At 36.4% G+C, this 19,989-nt stretch overlaps 1 protein-coding gene across 3 annotated transcripts in view; it reads left to right on the top strand.

The window, feature by feature from the left end:
• The window catches only part of HPGD (15-hydroxyprostaglandin dehydrogenase), a 191,530-nt gene extending 172,437 nt beyond the window's left edge, over positions 1 to 19,093 (top strand). For 2 of the 3 annotated variants that reach the window (XM_075091159.1, XM_075091158.1), the window contains 4 exons: positions 6,221 to 6,317; positions 14,937 to 15,013; positions 16,965 to 17,128; positions 18,230 to 19,093. In XM_075091159.1, coding sequence (XP_074947260.1) covers positions 6,221 to 6,317; positions 14,937 to 15,013; positions 16,965 to 17,128; positions 18,230 to 18,365 — 474 coding nt within the window. In that variant the 3' untranslated portion in view covers positions 18,366 to 19,093. The remainder of the gene's footprint in view (positions 1 to 6,220; positions 6,318 to 14,936; positions 15,014 to 16,964; positions 17,129 to 18,229) is intronic. The other variant, XR_012660331.1, reaches the window with a different exon arrangement.
• The last annotated feature ends 896 nt before the right edge of the window (positions 19,094 to 19,989 follow it).

Raw genomic sequence — 19,989 nt, 5'->3', positions numbered from 1 at the left:
CTTGGTCAATATCATCTTGATCGATGGCAGCTTCAACTACTCATACACATACAAATGTACAGTCTTGTTACTACAGTGTATAAAAAAAGATCTTGGCAACCATATAGGAATTCAATTTTAAATGGGTATAACCAGTGCAGTTTCAACAATCCGTCATACACACTCATACCCATGCACAGAATAGCAAAAGGACACGACATATGCACTCTTATGAAAAGTCCTACCTACAGGCCTTCAGAATGACAAGAACAGTGTCTGTTGCATTCAACTTCCTAAGGATTTATGCCTAAGGAATCCAGAAATTTTATAATCTGACTTTTTTTCTCTTCAAGTCCCTAAAGAAAGAAAAGTGTCCACATCTTTCTGAGCCTTGAACATATATGTTAGCTAAACACAATTTGGTGTTCTATGAAGCTTCCCTAATTTTATCTTGTGTTGCTGATGTAGGCTTTCTGGAACCACTGTAATTATAAAGGCTGCCATAATTACAGTATCTTTTCTCTCTACAAATGCAGTTAGCACATTTTATACTAGGACAATCCCAAAATTTACTTGGAGCTTCTTTTTTTATGCTCATATCAGAGGTTTCTGAAAACTGGCATAGGTTGCAGTATACAGTAAAATGTAGCAGTACAGGGTATCATATATGCTTACATTTAAATATTACCTGTATCAAAAGTACAGAAGCACTTGACATAACCTTCTGACTATCTTACTGTTTTCTTATGCTAACAAATTAATTATTTTGTAAGTGTATTTAAACTGATCCCTGAAATGAAATTAGACTCATGAAACAATTTGACTGCAAAGCCACAATTATCTCCTGTTTATGTGAAAAGAAGATGGAGACTCCCTTTTTACAAGGAGTCACATGGAGAGGACAAGGGGGAATGGACACAAGTTGCTCTTGGGGAGATTCCGATTGGACACGAGAGGGAAATTTTTCCCAGTGAGGGCAGTCACCCATTGGAATAATCTCCCCAGGGAAGGGGCTGACTCGGCCACATTGGGCGCCTTCAAGATTTGGCTGGACAGGGTGCTGGGCCAACTTGTCTAGACTGCGCTCTTCCTAGAAAGGTTGGACTAGATGATCCCTGAGGTCCCTCCCAATCTGGGGTTCTGTGATTCTGTGATTTTGCACATTTTAACACCTTATTCTGGTAAAACTTTAAATTGCAGGCCATAACTTGGACATGCCAAAAAACCCCAGTCATATGGGATCCAATTATTTACATGTTGCCCAGAGAGAAATAGAATTCAAATACATATGTAAAATTTGTTCAGATACATGTCAGCCACATCCTTTATTACTAGGCAAAATGTGGCTGTACCAAACAATTCCAAGTTTTTACATTTTTCATGGGTTTGCATAATTTATTTCCATAAATGACAAAAGTGACAGGTTTCTGTGAACTTAGAAAAGTCTTTTTCTAAAATGAAGTCTACCTAACTTGGGGTTTGTCCCTGCAAAATACTTAGATTGTTACTATAAATAAGAAAATGCAACAGTATATATATGTGTGTGGCTCCATTCTATATAGCTTACGGTGAAATAAATGTTCCAGCAACTAGAAAACCTTGCAAAATCAATTCATTTTCTCATCAGTAAGGAACTAGTCCTCAAAAGGCCAACTAAAGTCTTGGCAGAAACCAGAAGGCTAACTAGGCAAATTTCAGAAGTGCTTATTTATTTTGGGGACAAAGACTTCATGATTATCACAAGGCCGTTCCATTGTGCAAGCTATAAAAGGGATCTCCTGGGAGTATGCTGCAACCTTCTCCTGGTCCATACACCTTGCTCTCCTTTCGCAGTCTACCAGGAGAAATGACAAAGACTGAACTTTCATCTCAAAATAATGTGCCAGGACACATAGCTGGATTCAGCAGGTGGGAATTACCACCAAGTCCCACAGTACAGCAGCAAGCACTATTTCTTAATGCTATCAACATAGAAACAAACTAAAGCAGGGTTGAGTATTTGCACAATTATTTTGCAGTTTACCGTGCTGTCAGGTACAAGGTTTTGGGTTTATTACTGTATGGTGCTTCAGAATGTCTGATCTCCTCTAATTTAAATCTGTAATTTATGGAAGATAATACTAGGCCGTATTTCCACACTCACCATTATAACTTTATTGGAAAGGATCGCAAATTTTGTACCAGCAGTTGAAGAGTAAGATTGCCTGTCTTGCGAGCACACTCAGACCTGCAGTGCATCTTGATGGTCCATCTTCATTACATGCTATTGTAAAACACTATTTTGGTAAGAAAACAAACAGCAGTATCACTAAGATCACAGGTTTTTCAACAGCTAGGAGGACAACCATTTAGATTATTTTCTGATTTTAATGATACCAGTTTTCAGTCGCCAGGAGAAAAAAAAACTAGGTGAGAGTCAGCTGTCCCAGATTTCACTTTACCTGCATTTAACTGCAAATTTGACTACTTTCCTACTCCTCTTCTTGACATGTTTATGGACAATATCCATGCAGCTGAACACAGCTGTAAAAAATTCAACTCTAAAATGCATCACACTTTGTTGTACAAAGTCTCGCAGCATATTTTCATCTTAAAACAAGTCAGACAGGGTTTTTTTTAATTAAGTAATTTTAAATGTTAACTTTCCCAGAATTTCTATTTGCAATAGACAAACTATGAATTATTGTTGGTTAAGAGCATAGGATTAAATTATTATTCTTAAAAGTATACATGGAGAACTCCACAATCTGAAGGCACCTTTAGTTTCTCTCAGTTTATTGGAAGGCAAATTGCAGATATTTTTCATCATATCCCAAAACCAGGAAACCGGGCTGCACAAAATGCATCATTCTTTGCCTTTTTTACTTCGTAGTGTATATTTCATGGTATAGTGAAGTAACAGCTGACAAGCTCTCTTCTAGAATTCAGATTAAGTATTCTGACATCAACAAATAGGAATCCAAAGTCACATTTCATATGAGAGGAGGCCTGAGGCTGCAATTTATGCACTTGCAGATGGATTTAATAAAAAAAACCCATAAACCAATATACTATTGTTCTTTGGAAAATGAGAGTCCAAAGACTATTGTTCTTTGGAAAACCTCTTTCCCATTTGAGTGTTTGGCACCCAGATATGACAGCCAGCTTCACTTTGTCAACTCAGCTGGATCGACAGGTTTGACAGGAAAGTGACACTAAGATTTCTAAGCACACCTTTTATGACTTTCATACTACAGTAAGTTCAGCCACTGTGTTGTTCTTTGGAGAACTATTAGGAGGACTTTCTGGAAGAGAGGGGAATTCTGGCAAGAGAACGGGAGATCTCATACAACACCTTTCATCTGAAGTACCATCTGCTGAGCGTGGAGACAGTTACGTTCTTCTCACCCTGTATGTTTGGTTCAGAGTTTAAATCCAGAATAATTCTTTATGTTACCAGCCCAAACATCAGAAATAGCCATGTCAGCTGAGATCAGACACAATTGATGAGTTTTTTGCAAGGATAATGGCAGGTGTAAGGGCAATATCTGAATGAAAGTCTGCATTAGTTCTGAAGACAACCTCTCACAATGCCTACATGAAGAAGAAGGCTTCCCAGCCACCTGGAGAAAATCTAAGTTAATGGAGTCTAGAGAGAAAAAAGAGCAGTACAGTGATTTTGATAGGAGAGTCAAGCTACCCAGTTTTCCTTTGTCTTATAATTGTGGTTTGGCCAAAGACTCACCTAGCATTATTATCTATTTGAATGAGAAGCTGGAGGAATAGAAACATCATCAAGGACACCCAAGCTACTTCCTTCTCCAACTGATTTATTTCCCCTAGTCATCCTAAGTGGAATTCTCTTTTTCTGTTCAGCAGGCTGAGCCACGGCTCCAGGGTGTGATAGGACCTGCACCTGCTCTCCATAGACAGCATTAACCCCTTCCTTCCTAAAATGTTTTGGGTACAGCCTATCATGTCTATAAATTTAAAAACACCACCCACACTTAAGTCCAATTTCAGTTGAGCTGCCAATGAGTTCAGAATAAGTATACCTTACAGCAACACTACTAGGCATTAATGATCTTGTTTTTCAATAAATCTTTTAAAATTTACATGACATCAACATTAAACAGCACTTGACTACATTTATAATATCTCAGAAACTTTCCAAGGGAGAAATCAGATTTCGTTTGGTATTTTACAAACTACTGAAGACAGTACTTTGGAAAGTTTCTGTTAAAACATTTAATCAATAATATTCTTCTGATATTAATCAGAACACTTTTAAAAGAATGTTACTTAAGACAAAACTTGCCATGAGTAAACAAAGCAGCTTTTTATGGGAATTTTTTGTTTAAGAAAAGTTTAAGATTAATTTGGAACTATTAATATTTTGTTATATTGTTTAGATTATTGCACAAAATTAATATACTGAAAATATATAGATATTGAAAAAAATCACATTAATGACTGCACCTGTAGAAAATGAAGAATGCTGATTCTTTATCGAAATTCCAAAGCAAGCTTGGTAATGAGCTCTCAAGTGTTTTTATCTCTGTCAATGGGCAGCTTAACTTCATGTTACTTGGGCAACCAACAAGCAATATTAATAAAGCAGGATATGCAGTCTTCCAAATCTGATACCTGCTAAAACCTGTAAGTGCAAAGGACAACTGAACTTGAATTAGGACTTTTACTTTATGTTTTATAACACATATGTCTAAAACCATCAGCTAATAAAAATGAAAAGTAGTATATGCCTTTAAATTATTCCAGTTTTGGTTTGGGAATTTAGACAATGGTAAAAAATACTTAATGTTCTGATTTTAAATGTTTTTACTTTCCAGTACACTTAACCACTATCCATTAGGTTTTAGTCATATACATTTTTTTTTTTTTTTACTACTGGTTTTTTTTTTTTATTACTTTGGGTGATTCCTTCTCCGTGATTCACAAATCTGTAGTCATTCCCTGGTCAAAACTCTCACTGAAATAATTGTGCACAGATGTAAACATATCCATAGGGCCACTTCATTTTTTTAATATCTTAATCCATTTGGGTCAAATAAACAGCACCAAACAGTAATAAAATATAAATGGAGTTCTCATTTAAAAACTCAAACAATATTTCCAGAAAAAGAAATGTAAGTCAATACATTTGTACATTTTAAGTAGAAATCATAAACCAAATGTGAACTGATTATGGAGAGATCCAGCAAAATCAGTAAATAATTATGAAACTCATCACTAATGCGGTATAATTGCAACATCTCACTAAAGTTAGTATCTTCCTCTAGCAGCACTGTCTGCTGCCTTTCTATTATCACCTGTTCAAGTCTCTGGTAAAGTGACTTACTCCCTGGGAAAGACTCAACCCCTTGATTCATTTAGGAGGCTGATAACCCCAGGCTGGGCATATCTTTAGGCATCTCAGTTTAAATGTCTGAAGTTTGATGAGTTGAATCCCAGCAGAAGTTCTGACTGCAGTAGATTGCAAAACCAGATCTTAACCAATCAAGATTATACGGGTGTCAGTAACATTTTCTTTCTCAAAGATCTTTCTTTAAAAAAAAAAAATTTAAAATCACATGCTTCAGCTAATATTATGCTAGCACCATGTTTCACAACTCTTCAAATGCTTTTTTACCTTATCTGTATTTGTTTGAGTTAACCTTCTTTTGAAAGGAATGGTAGAACTCTGTAATTTCAGTCAGAAAAGAATACAGATTTTTAATATCCTGGGACCAGAAATATAACATTTAACTTTATCCTAAAAAGGCATCTCATGCCTTCAACCAAATGGAGTTATAAGTATTAGTGTTATCTTCATATTCAGCCTGTACATTTTTTTATAATGTAGAGCAGTTCCTTTCAATAAAAATGATGGGAATTAGATCAATTCATCCACCGCTTATATCCTCAGAAAAAGTGTGTGTTTCATCTATAAATTATCTACTTGTTATGTATTTCATTTTCTTTACAGCATTTATTTCATGCTGTAACATTTTAGTTTGATTACTGATATCTTAATAAAAAAATAATTAAGGTGATATTATTTCTATGCATTGCAGTTGTGCTTCTGAAGTTACGGAGTTGCATTACTGTGGAATGTCATCTGTGTTTCTAATCTTCTAAGTATAAATAAGATCACTGGTAAAGCAATGCAGGTTCTAGGCACCATGATTAAATCAAGATGCAGTTTTTAGGAGCACAAAAGTAACATCTTTTGAATATAATTATCCCTTTCCCCCTATATCAGACATCTGTGATTAGAGGAACCTACCTCGGCCTAGAATACATGAGAAAAGGCAATGGAGGCGACGGAGGAGTAATCATTAATATCTCATCTTTGGCAGGTAAGAATATTTTCTGTATAAACACTTTTTACTCACTGGTTTATTTCTAAAATAAATTAATTATACTGATCAGTCACACTTTTTCTTCTTTCTAGTGGCTCTTCCCGTTTATTCCCATTTTGACCTGGTTTTCTTCATAGCAACCAAATTAATATCAAAGGACCACAAATTTAATTTGCTTTTTTAAACTCGGTTCAATGAAAAATTCAGTAGTTTCCCTATCAGTCTCATACTTAATAATCTTCAGCGTGATGTAAATAGTTTTTTTCACATTTCACTACTGCCACACATTGAGCAAAACCTAACTAGCCTCAATTCATTATGCTCATTCAACACTGTTCAATAACACTGGTGCATTAAAAGATTATGTACACCACACTGCGTGTAAGAAACAAAGTCTAATGTATAGACCTAATTAGAATTCAGGGTTTCTTATAATCTTATTATTTTTGTATTGTAAAGTATATATCAGGCATCAAATATGGAAAATCAGATAATCTTTTCTCCCAGAGAGCAAGGAAGCAGTAGCAGGTCCTCCATGCAACTCTAAAGGAGCACAGCTGTAGTAATATTTAAGATTAGACTGTATCTACTTTATTAATGATGGTTGACACACACCAATTCTGTCCATGCTCCAGGTCCTCTCAGATGTGATGTACCTCTGCTTGGGAAACCATAAAATTAACACTCATATTTCATTGAGCTTAAGCTAGCACATTCTTTGCTCACTACTTATCTATGCTATGATTGTATTTCAATTTAGTAGCATAAAAATAGAATTATATAGCTCCTAAGTCAGTCAGGGTTATTGCTGCTCAGCTTTGAGGCAGAATCCTTCTCCCTTTCCTTTAGGTACACATGTTGCAGTGCTTGGGCCCATAGCAAAAAAGCCCAACTGAAGGGAAAACAGTAAATAGAAAATTATGCCCCCTGACACCTTCCTCAGAAAATTTGCGGGGAAATACTTATATCCTCTCTTGTTTGTTTGAAGAGTTCATTCTCTCTTTCTACTGTCATACTGTCTGGGAAAATACATATGCTGGCCTATGCTTGGATTGCCAGTGCTTTCTTTGGTGTCCATGCAGAATACCAAAGATAGTCTTTTTATTCTAGGGTATTCCTATGTGTTTTAACAACAAAAAGCCAGTAAGACAGCAGTGGCCGTAGTTCCTAGGTATGAATGGGCATTAGTGCCCAGTAGGTGTGAATATTCTGAGTACTATTAAATTCTCCTGTAAACCTTGGCTTTTGTGATAAGTCCAGTTCACCCTATTGACATAATGCATGGGCATCTTGGGGATCTGACTTAATACACACATATGCCTCATATGAGTGAGGGGTCTTTTAGTAAGTCTCCATGTACCTTTAAGTCAGCAGCTGCAATACTGCCTAACACATTGCCTACTGATGCCAGTAAGTTTATCTTCATTGGCTCAAATGGACATTGTATTGGGTCCAAATTAACCCGAAGCAAACTGCTATTGCAGTACAAAAGTTCATCAATGCAAGTAAAAGATTAAACATTTTCACAGAAGTGCGGATGCCCATGCAGTGCTTAAGAAAGAGCAGAGGTACCAAGTAGTTTGATTCTGTTTCTAACTAGTCTCAAATGAACACAAAATTATTTTGACTTTAAGACCTAACAGCTTGGCTTTTCTCCGCTAGGTAAGAGCTTATAAGTGCCACTTTAATTCTTTGATTAAAATCTGCAATTATTTCCTTACTTCAACATTAACATTGTGCCATAATGATTGTGGGAACCTGTCAAAAACAAAATGTTCTTTGCTTTCTTTGCTTTTACGTAGCACGTATTTATCAGTTTCCAAGGTCATAAGGAAAAACACTTTAGAAAGGCTGACATACACTATTTTTTATTGTTTATTTATTTACCACTATTTGTGCTATGTGACTCCAGTTTTGCTTTCCAGTCTGAAGGTCTAAGTCCTGCAGTTTATTCCCTATATGAAAGGCAAATTGCCATTGGCTTGTTTAACATTCTCTTCTAGTGTTTTCTTTTCTCAGGGCTAGCTTCTGTTGATCATTAAACTTCTGAGTGGTTTTGATCCCCCTGTCCAAGTTCTTTACAAGATTTTATCAGATACGCTCTGCAGACAGCAAATATCCTTGTGTCTTGCTGACCAGCAAGAAGAGTTACATTTAGCGCTTACGCAACATTCAATAATATTTGCTCCATCCACTAATTAGTTTCCAGTTCTTCACCATGGGAATTTTGCCAATGATTTGAACAAGGGACAGAATCAAGCCTTACTGTTTTATATTTCCAAACACCCACGGAACTACTTAAATGCTTCCTATGAAGTGGAGGCTTAAAGTGTTCATACAGCTGGATGACAGCCAGAGTGTCCACCCTTTCTTTCCGGTATTGAATCTTCCTTTCTTTAGTGTCTCCACAAGACAAGACTAAATATGAAAGGGAGAGAAATATGTAAGGACTTGCAGCAAGCACCCAATCCTAACCCACTGCATCTCAAAGCTAAAAACTTTCTTAATTTTATGGGATGTTTGCATTCATATCTGGAGGAAGTGATGCTGCTAAACAACTGAGATAATGGGAAATGTGTTTTACTGCCAACTTGCCCCATAAAAGATAATGCCAATGGCTGCAGGTTTTTGCATTGTAATAAACTTCATTTCAAATGTAAACAGTAAAATGTTCTAAAATTTCCTCTGTTGGAAGCTACGTACATTATTTTTAGTTTTGTTTAACAGAATAGTTACAAGCAACAGAAAAAGCATACAAAACTAAATTTAACTCCTGAGATTATTTACATAAGTAAATTTAGTATTGTCTGTTTTGGTGGCTGGTACCTATATACTTGTATTAAGGGGGAAAAGGAATTCTTGTGTGTATGCACTTTTGTTTTGATAACCTTCATACTTTCAGGAAGGTATTCTGTACAACTGAATTTGTATCTGTCTGGATCCTAGCAGATTAAAAAAAAATCGAAGTACTCATAGAGAGCTTAAAAACTAGTAAAACATCTAGCATCAGATCCCACTAGTTTTTTATGAGACATTATTCAATGTGTAGTGATCTGGACACCTTGTTGTTGTATAGCCATATCGGTGGTTTAATTACACTCAACTTCAAGCACTCAGGCTCCACAAGCAGCCAGTTTGTCCTCCTCCTATAGAAAGCTTCAGCCAAAAGAAATACTTAAAGTACCCCTCACAGCAGTCGTCTTTAGGTCCTGATCCTATGTCTATGACAAGAACAAAGCTAAGCATATGCTTAACATCACCAAGTAAAGGCAAGACTTTATCACGGTCTTACAGTGGCGTAAAGGTGTCAATGGCTGTACAACTGGGACCTGCAGTTCAGCATCATGAAAGAGGTTCCGTTTCCTCCCCTTTGTAAAAAAAAGAAGATGCTGAGCAGAATCCACAGGAATAAGGTTAGAAAATTTAGAAACTATTCCCTTAAGACTTCAGTTCAGTGTTTAAAATCTTCCTAGAAATGACACAGCTTAGAATTTTTGCTCGGATTTCTGTCTCTCCTTTGTTTTGACACAGATCAGAGCAGTATAACTGATGTAATGAATCTGATCTTGTACCCCCTCCCTATTCTTAAGAATGAGAGAATCAATTCTCTCATCACTGTGTAGGACCACCATGTCCCTAGCTCATTTCTCTAGTTACACACCCGCTTCTTCAAAAGAGGCTTTGGCCTTCAAAGAACATTGTAAGCATATTCCATACTATTTATCCAGACTTTTGCCTAAGGGCAACAAAGGAGATTTCTGTAATGTGGTTTGGAAAGACGTCTAATTTAAATAAATATGGCTAAATCTTATTATGTTATTTATTTGTAAGTATTCTATGTGTTGTGATAGGCTTTGATAAATATATTTTATAAAACAAACCTAATACAGAAAGGAAAACAAATTACTTTGGCAATATTTCCCAAAATATGGAGATGCACACTTTTGGTTTGCTTTTAAATACGTTCCATTGGTTTGCCAAAACTTACCTTTCAGCATTTTCACATATCTTTTTCACAAACAATGAAAATTTAGAGTTTTAGGATGTCACACAATACTGTGATTACCACAGTACTGAGAGAAAATTAAAATATTTGATGGCATATTTAAATGTTTTAATAGTGAATATATTTGTCTAAAGTATAACTGAGAATAGAGTTTAATCACTGCATAATCATAGTGTAGAAGTGCAGCTTTCTGATGAGCCCAAAGCCTCCATGAGATCGACAGCCATGTTAGAAAACAGACTTTAGTTCTTGTATTCTCTGTGCCACACTCATCCAAACATAAAGTACGCTACTCCAAGAATTAATTAATCTAGAAGATGCTATCAAACAGAAATTACATTTGTCTCAAGCTGCCTAACAGTGCACCCATGGACAAAATATGGGGTGGAAAGATCATCTAAAGGCTAATAAGTCATATTCAAAGAAAGAGACTTGTTCAAATCTCTGAGGGCAACATGTGTTCATTGGGAAAGCATACCTGGGGAAAAATGCTTAATTCTGTATTCGTCAAAGCTCTTCAGTGGACTGAAAGGAAATACTGGATTCAACAAAGCTTACTGATACAATTCAAGCTTATTGATACAATCCTCTCCCTCCAATACTAATTTCTTAGAATGTGGATATTGAAGCTATTGACCATGACAAATAAGCTGTCGTAGTGCGAAGCCTGACACCATGTCTCAAATGGTAGAGCAGTCTTGACTCTAACAACAAGGGGCCTAGAGTATAACCAAGGGCAAGAGCTGTCTCTGACAGTCTCCCAGCAACAAAAACGGGAACAGGAGAACAAAAAAAAGAGCACAGTTAACACTGGCGCACAGGCTTACCGCTGGTCTCTTGGTTTTGGTAAACCAAAGGGCACCTGCAGTCATCATTAAATCATTTGCAATTCACCAACTAGTTCTCAATGAAGATCTTTTGAGGGGAAAAAGAAGTTCCCTATCTACTTTCATGTAACAATTCAGGGACACAGCAACACCCAGAGAGAGGAAAATGTGGGCATAGTTGCCTCCCCTTGCTAAGAGAGATTGAAAACCACATGTAACACTTTCCAGGAGTACACTGCCCCATCATCATCCATTTCAAGACCCTCCCTTCCTTCCACTTATTTTGTGGATAATGTTCTCCAGTCTGTTTCGCTGCTATTCCACTTTGCATAAAATAATTAAATATTCATGGGAGAAGCAAATAGAATCTAGATTTTCTAACAAATGGATGCCTTAACTAATATGATATGAAGTCATCTTTGCTCAGTGGTGGAATAAATACTCAGGCAGAGCAGGATCAATGTCACATAATGGTTCATCCCAAAACATTTGCTAGCAGAGTCCCTAGGACACACAGCTAACATACAGAGGTTCAGCGCTCCCCGGGGCAGGGGAGAGGCTCAGAGCTGGAACTCCCACACTGTGGGACTGGGTACCAAACTGAGGAACAAAAGTGAGACAGGACTGTCATTGTTTTGTGTGAGGGATGCTAGGATTAGTCTTCATTGTTACTGCTTTGGCTGAAAGTGAGTCAACTGATTTCTTCTTGGTTCTCCATTTCAGCAAAGGTAATAATTTCAGTTAGAAAAGAACTGGTTTTAATGTTTTGATTCAAAAAAGGTCATTTGTTCCTCCCTTCCTGCCTAGTTATTCCTGATGTCTTTTGACGTTTAAGTAAGTCTTTGAACCTTATTCCACTTCATTATTGTGAGCTGTGCCCTTCCTTTGTTTATTTCTCGACTTTGTTTCTCTTCCCTCTCAAGTAAGTAATTTATCTTACTACGTTTGGAAAAAAATAAAATAAATAATTCCTCCTCTGTGATTCCCAGCAGATTTTGTCTTTTGTGTGTCTGTGAGCTGCAGCCTCATTGGGATTTGTTTTTTTCTTTAAAACATGTAAAAACTACTCAGGAGTTAAAAAAAAAAATCACAGAATCACAGAATGGTAGGGGTTGGAAGGGACCTCTGGAGATCATCTCATCCAACCCCCCTGCTTGAGCAGGCACACCTAGAGCAGGGGGAACAGGGACACATCCAGGTGGGTTTTGAATGTCTCCAGGGAAGGAGACTCCACACCCTCCCTGGGCAGCCTGTGCCACTGCTCTGGCACCCTCACAGGAAGGAAGTTTTTTCTCATATTGTGGTGGAACTTCCTATGTTCCAACTTGTGCCCATTGCCCCTTGTCCTGTCATTGGGCACTACTGAAAAGAGCCTAGTCCCATCATCCTGACACCCACCCTTTAGATATTTATAGGTATTTATGAAATCCCCCCTCAGTCTTCTCTTCTCCAGGCTGAACAAACCCAAGTCTTTCAGCCTTTCCTCATAATATTTCTAATGTTCTAATATTCCAATGTTTCCAATTCTTTGTAGAACTGTGATGATCATCAAAAGTCACCATACAGAGGACTATTACATTAAACAATATATTATATATACATATATGTATATTAGATACAAAAATATTACTATACAATAGGAATATATGAGGTCTGCATTGCGACCACAACCCAGAGGAGACAGCGCACAAACCATTTTTCATGAAGCAAGTTCTCAATCAGAAGCATTACACATTAATCCAAGCTAAGCAGATAAACACAAGTTTAAGAGAAAAACCACCCAGTAGGTTAAGTTCTCAATTTCCCACCACCGAACCATGCTAATAACAATGTTGCTTTCTCTGGATCACCAATGTAGCATTTAAACCAGGATAAAACCTTGAAGCTATCAGAGTTGTAATTAGAGCTGCGTGCCATCTTAGAAAGCTTTTTTTTTCAGACAAAATGGATTCAAGAGCAAAGACCCATGCAAGTCTCTAGCATACGTAATTTTCCTGGCAAATCCATACTTAAAGCTGGATAGTGTATTCTTCATCTCCACTGAGTAAAGTCACACCCTTTTTTTATTATATCACTTAAAGATATGAAATATGAAGAATGGAAAAACATAACTGAGATATTAATTGGGATGACTTCCCTTAGCGTCAGATATGAACACATTAAAATCAGTATCCAGTTTTACAATAACACATTCAGGAACAGAGAAGTAATTTAACCTCCAACTTTAGGACAGGCTGTGGTTTGCTACTCAAAAGACCTCAGCTTTCAGGTGGAACTACAGCATCCATGTGGTCCAGATCATCTGTCGTCGTATAGTGGAAATTGTTGGCATAATGGGCATAAATGTATGTACACTCATGGACTGTCATCTCTTCTTGACCAGCTTTTTGCCATCAAACTCGGTCTTACTAGAATTAAGTTCTTAATTTTCCTACAAAGCCTCTCTCCTCTCTTCTTCTTCTACTATCAGTAATGATTTTATGCTCTCCCACTCCCACCATAGAGGTTCACAATATTAGCAGTCATTTTTCCTTTTGCTTCTCCTTTCCCTTACAGAGGATAGCAATTATATTACCCAGGATTGTTACTTTTTTCCTGTTCCCTTCTGAAAATTTTTATCCTGGCTTTTTCATTCCAGAACAGGGCCCACTGTAGGAGGTACCACACCGTGAAATCCTTTTCAGACAATCTAATTCAATCTAGAAAATCCTTCAAGAAGCTTTTCTATCCACATGTCTGCTTTCTTTTCTTTCTGCTCACTGTCTGAGGTCTTCATCTTATCATTCCATTCACAGTGTTTACTCACTTATCTTTATACTCTCTCTGCACTGAGGTCCTGCATTCACTTCTTGGTGCTTTTTTCACTTACTTATTGCAAAATGGCTTCCCTATTTCATTTAAATGTCTTCAAAAAAACTCAAAACCTACCACCTATTAAATATTACCAGAGTAGTATTGTAAGTAAGATAATTTTTACAATGCCTTAGATGGTGCATCAAGTCTGAGTTACTTCGTTTATAGTTGCTCCTTTGAGCAAAAACCACTATGCAAAAGAGTATGTATATGTTATAGTACTGACCACATTGTCAAATAAATAAACAGTAACAATATTGCACAGGCAGATGCTTTGGCTGACTCTGCTTCAGTCAGCTGTGCAAGACACTCATCTCTTGCATTAGGGCTAGAGGAAAAGTTTTATCTGAGGTTGAGTTTTGTCAATATTCCACAGAAGCAAGATAAGCAAGGGTTTGAAGCCAGACTTCATATTTATGTACAAAGATAATATTAAAGCAGTTACAGCAGTCAAAATGCATTTTGCTATTTCCCTTACCTTTTCCCCCACTTTCTCCCTGAAATAATTTTAAATGTTTGCAGGTGTCCAGTTTACATATCAGTAGCTAGGGTGTCAGCAACCCAAGTTTATCTAAAATACTTTACATACTTTATATACTTCAAATACTTCACAGAAGTCAGCTCAAAAATCTCATCTTTGAGTGTTTTCTTCCAGATCATGACCTCCATTTTAAGTCTTACTTCATAGATATAACTTTTCCTCTTAAAAGTCATACTTTTCCTTTTGCCTTCTCATGTTTTTATCCATCTCATATATTTTCCAGGTCTACCTCAGATTACAAAATATAATTTTCAAATTTTTACTAAGCCATTTTGTTGCATCTCTAAATCCGTTACGTATTTTTTACATTATAGACCTATATGTGTGTTTAAGGTAATCATAAATAGGTGTACCCAACATCTTTATTCAGCTATCTTTTTATTTTAAAGGACTCATGCCTGCTGCATTCCAACCTGTGTACTGTGCTACAAAGCATGGTGTAATTGGATTCACACGGTCAATAGCAGTAAGTATGTGTTTTTGAAAACAGTATCAGCAGCTCCTTGGGAACATGTTAAGTTTCTCGAGTTCCCTCTCTATTGTCACAGAGCTGGAACTAATTTTCTTAAAGAAAATGAAGTGTGTGAAGCAGCGGAGGTTCCCTCCTTTCACAAAGGGAATCCAAAGATGGAATAAGTAAGGCATGTGTGTGTTTATGACTGATTTGAGGTTTTGGGAGCATGGAAGAAAGATGTTGCAAAGTAATTTAAGGACAGTGGGAGGAGCCCAAAAGTCAAATTCGTGTCCAAGCTTTAAAAATATTTTTCATAACTCCATCCCAGTCATTTAACATTTTGATTTCCTTATCTGTAAGTCAGGTTGATTAATTTTTTTAATGATAAATGGGCACTAAAGTGTACAAAAAGTGACCTGAACACAAAAATGTTCAACATTATTTATTCTTACCAACTCTTAATACACTGAAAATGCAAAACAACACATTCGGGATGTTAGATGTTATACGTCCATATAGTAAGTCTTAGCCTCTGACTACAAAACTTACTGCTTGTTCAGTATAACTAGAAAAATAAAATAACTTGGTGGGAGCAAATATGGTTACACTAAGCTTAAAGATAGTCTACTCAGATAAGATTTCTAATCTCATTTCCAGAATTAAGTACCTGAAATTATCATTTGGATAGTTTATCTGTATTTTACTCCCCTGCTCCTAACTCACATAACTTCTTTTTTAGATTAACCTAAACAGACTAGTATGGATAAGTGTTGCGTATAACATATTAGCCACAGGATGAACCTGACACCTGGTTTTCCATTTTTGTTTTCTCATGTAATATAAACATCACCATCTAAGTTCAAAAATAAAGGGTCTGCTAGAAAATTAGAGGAAATGCTGTCTCTATGGAACATGAGAATGCCAAGGAGAAAAAGAATAATAAACATAGAAAATCACTTTATTTACCAGAAAAGGCAGTACAGCCTAATATTGGGCAGGCATGATACAAAACATCTAGGACTTCAGTTTCTCCTCTTCTCCAGACCAAAAGGGCAGGCTATCCTATCATGAAAATGACATGTGATTTACATAATAGATACATATCAGAAAGGATTCCTGTTAAATATTAAAATAATTAGAACTAGCATTGAATGATTATTGTTATTCTTGGATATATCGTGTATAGTTCATAAGTTCTGTGCCGTCACTAAGAAAGTTCATCCAGCATTCAGCATATGTCTGGATGCTGATCAGAGTTCTTTGCTACACACATGCATTGATAGCACCACAAATGAAGGGTCTTACCATTCCCAGAACAATTTGTGCTTCTTGCTTTCATTAAGTTCCTGAATTGTATCCTGAAAAAAACTCCTGCTTCTTTCCTGGAGCTCACAGGCACTTTCCTGTGGAGATGTTCAGTGATAGATTAGTCCATTGGCAGGGACAACACAGCAGCTGGAAAGGTTTAGCATTACAGTTCTAGGGGCAGAGACCAAAACCTATTTCTGTTGATGTGAGGGTAAATACAATCTTAGAGGTAAATCTTGATTTATTTTCAGAGACTCTTTTCTTAATAAGATTGGAAGCATACATTTGGGAGATTTTACTTGGTTTTGTTTATTGGAGTTATATCATCACCTCAGAATACTGTTAATGATGTGCCAAGAGCACAAAACTCAAAAATATTAGAAAAAAATGAGCTACATGGACAGAAGAGTGTTGATTTCTTGTAGAATCGTTCTCCCAGCAAAACAGAGGTTTTTTTCTAGTAACCTAGTACAATTACTAGAGAAAATGTGCTTCAAACCTGTTGAAACAAAAAAAAAAAATCAGTAGTAACAAAATTTGCATACTAGGCAAGGCTGAGAAGTACTTAGTGGTAAATCTCATTCTTCGAAGACTTACTTACACAATACTGTTTTAAGATATTGATAATGAATGCCTAACTTTTTCTCTTTTCTAGTTAGCTGCTAATATGGAAAACTACGGTGTGAGACTCAACACAATTTGTCCAGGATTTGTCAACACACCAATTCTTCAGTCAATAGATAAAGAAGAGAATATGGGACAATATTATTCATATAAAGATGAGATCAAAAATATGATGCAGTTCTATGGCGTGATGGAGTAAGTCAAGTCAGATACAGTGGGTTTTTGCCCTTTGTTAATGGAGAACAAGGACACACAATAGCACTTCCAGCAAAATTAAACTAAAAGGAAAGTGCTGCCTCAGATAAAAGTCTATGAAATGTGTTATCCTATATACAAGGAACAAATGGCAGTTATTTAAGGCTATTTTAAGAGTATCACCTACATAGTGATATTTCCTTTTATGTATTCCTATTTCCCAGCAAAGGACAAATCAAATTTCCAAGTTAGAGATGGTGTGGTAGTTTTTATTAGCCTTCGGCGTTCTTCCATAAATGTGTTTAATCAAACTTGTTGTGAGATACAAGGTATATAATTTGTATTGAATTTCCACAAATTTTGCAAGTGAACCAAGACAGAAGTCAGACCGAGAACTGACACAGCTGGTCTAAGTTGATAAGAACACAGTAGCGACAGCAGTGGCTCAGATCAAAGAGTTACCTGGCCCATTAAGGTATTGCCAACAAAGGCCAAAAGCAGACAGCTAGGAAAGAGTGTGAGAACAAGAGAAGCATAAAGTGATTCGTGTTTACCACTTCCTCAGTCTCTAACTATTAGCTGCTCAGACAGTTCTGCACAAAGGAAATTGTATGACCGTATTGTTTTGCCCACACTTTTTCATGTGTGAAATATATTGCACCTGCTGACCACAGCAAACTGCATTTGACAAAATTCTCCTTACACTAATTTGTATGTCAGTCCTGTTACATAAACAGGAGAAACCAACAGCAAAAAGCTGCAGAGGATGGTATAAGGATTATTTCTGTCCATTGCCCTGACAGAGAAAACTCTGATAGGAAACCCAGTGGCAGCTGGATGTCCACAGGGATTTAGCAGTAACTAGAGCAAACAAATGATGATTTGTAAAGTTGCCGTTTTACATTGTATGCCCTGACTGAGGAGACTGAATTTCTCTCCTGAAACACTCATACCACCTCTGCTTTTCTTGAAAATAAATTTGTTCAAATACCAGACTGTTTAATTTTCAGGTTATATAGATTTACATTGAATTTCCTTACTTCTCCTTTTCACATGCTCTGTTACACCACGATTCTGAAATAAGAACGTCTTTTTTTTCAGCCCATCAATAATTGCTGAAGGACTGATAACAATAATTGAAGATGATACTCTAAATGGAGAAGTTATGAAGATTACAGCATCCCAAGGGATTCATTTTCAACAATACAACCAAACACCTTTTACATCAAAGACATAAATAATGGTTTTATGTTAATTATTTTTGGCTTTTCTTAAATATAACAAATTCTGAAGAGTAATTTTTGGGAAAAAAGGTTTGTGTTCCATCTAGAGCAATGACAGTGTTCAAAACTTCACGTCCTAATAACAAAGAGATGGACAAGAAAATCTGGTGTGGGAAGATGTTACCATCCTCTTTTGATTCTATAAGCACTAATAATAGTATTTATTCAGTAGAATAAGCAGAGTGCTCTGAAGATTTTTTTATTATGTAGTAATAGGGGCCAGTTTTTTCCTTCTGGTGTTTCTGATCTACGTACTCCAAGCATATTTTGGTGGACCTGACTTACTTCATATAATTTTTTTCACTGTAAAAGTGTCTATTTGTTTACATCTTGAATTCTTCAGACCAGGAATTCAGTTCAGGAATCCAGAACACAAGTATACCTATAAGGAGTTAAGAATTTACTTTTTCTTGGAAAATGTAATGTAGAACAAGAGGTAAAATTCTCTTTCCTCATTTATATATGCAACTGAATACGTTGCATATCACCCAAGAAAGTACAGGGTTTTTATCTTCTTGGATTTTAGCTATTTATAAAATAGGTCAGAATTATTTTTGTTTTCTTTTATAGATCTATGTATGTATGAATTTTCTCTTTCTGTATATACAAGGACAAATACTTTGGCATTGATTGAAATGTCTATTTTCTCATTAAATCTCGTTTTCTATATGTTTAAATCTAATATCTTGCCTTCATTGATTAAAACATCAGTTAAAACCTGAATAATCTGGGGGTTTTGTGTTTTATACATGCCATTTTGGTATCATGATGCATATTCTTAGACGAAGCATGTCATATAGCGGCAATGAGAATAAAATATGAGATTCCTACCTCCTGAGCACCACTGGGCCTTCTGATTCCATGTCAATCCCCAGCTACATTTATGAAACAAACCTTGGTACTCCATGGGTTACATGCCTGACAAAAATAAATTTTTACGTGGTAATTTATTTAGGTTCATAGCATAAGAAGATTTAATAACTCCTGGAAAAGCTGGGAAATTATAATACTTACCCTCCTTAGCAGTACTGACTTTAACTTTACTGATGTAAGCATTAGTTTTTTTCAGCATTGGAATTGAAAGAGTGGAAACACTAATATTTACCTTCTGTGGAAGTCAGGGAGTAATAAGATTGTGGGGAGAAGAAAAGAAGCAGGCACACATACCTTGAATTACTCATCCTTCTCCCTCCACCTCCATTTTTGGCTACATAAACACTATTTTTAAAGCCTATTTTGAATGCACACATGATGCGAGCCACACCATCATCACCCCTGAGAGCATCTGTATATCCCTCTGGCCTAATAACTACTATTTGATTTGATTGTATTAATTTCTACTTGTGCCTCATTAAGATCAGAGCATTTCCTAATACGTGGCAGAGTAGTACAAAAGATGTGATGTAAATTAAGGTCAGCATGCTTCTTTAGTCAGGCCCTAGCACTGATAATCATCTACCTCTGTTTCTCTCCTTGTTAAGTAGCATTTCAATGTAATTTATAAACGAGGGAAGGTGTAATAATAATGACAGTATATGCAAACCATGTAACTAGTAAACACCACACTAAGGTAGATAG

This window comes from Phalacrocorax aristotelis, chromosome 4, assembly GCF_949628215.1.
Source record: "Phalacrocorax aristotelis chromosome 4, bGulAri2.1, whole genome shotgun sequence".
NCBI lineage: Eukaryota > Metazoa > Chordata > Aves > Suliformes > Phalacrocoracidae > Phalacrocorax > Phalacrocorax aristotelis.
This window is presented reverse-complemented; position numbering and strand designations above follow the sequence as displayed.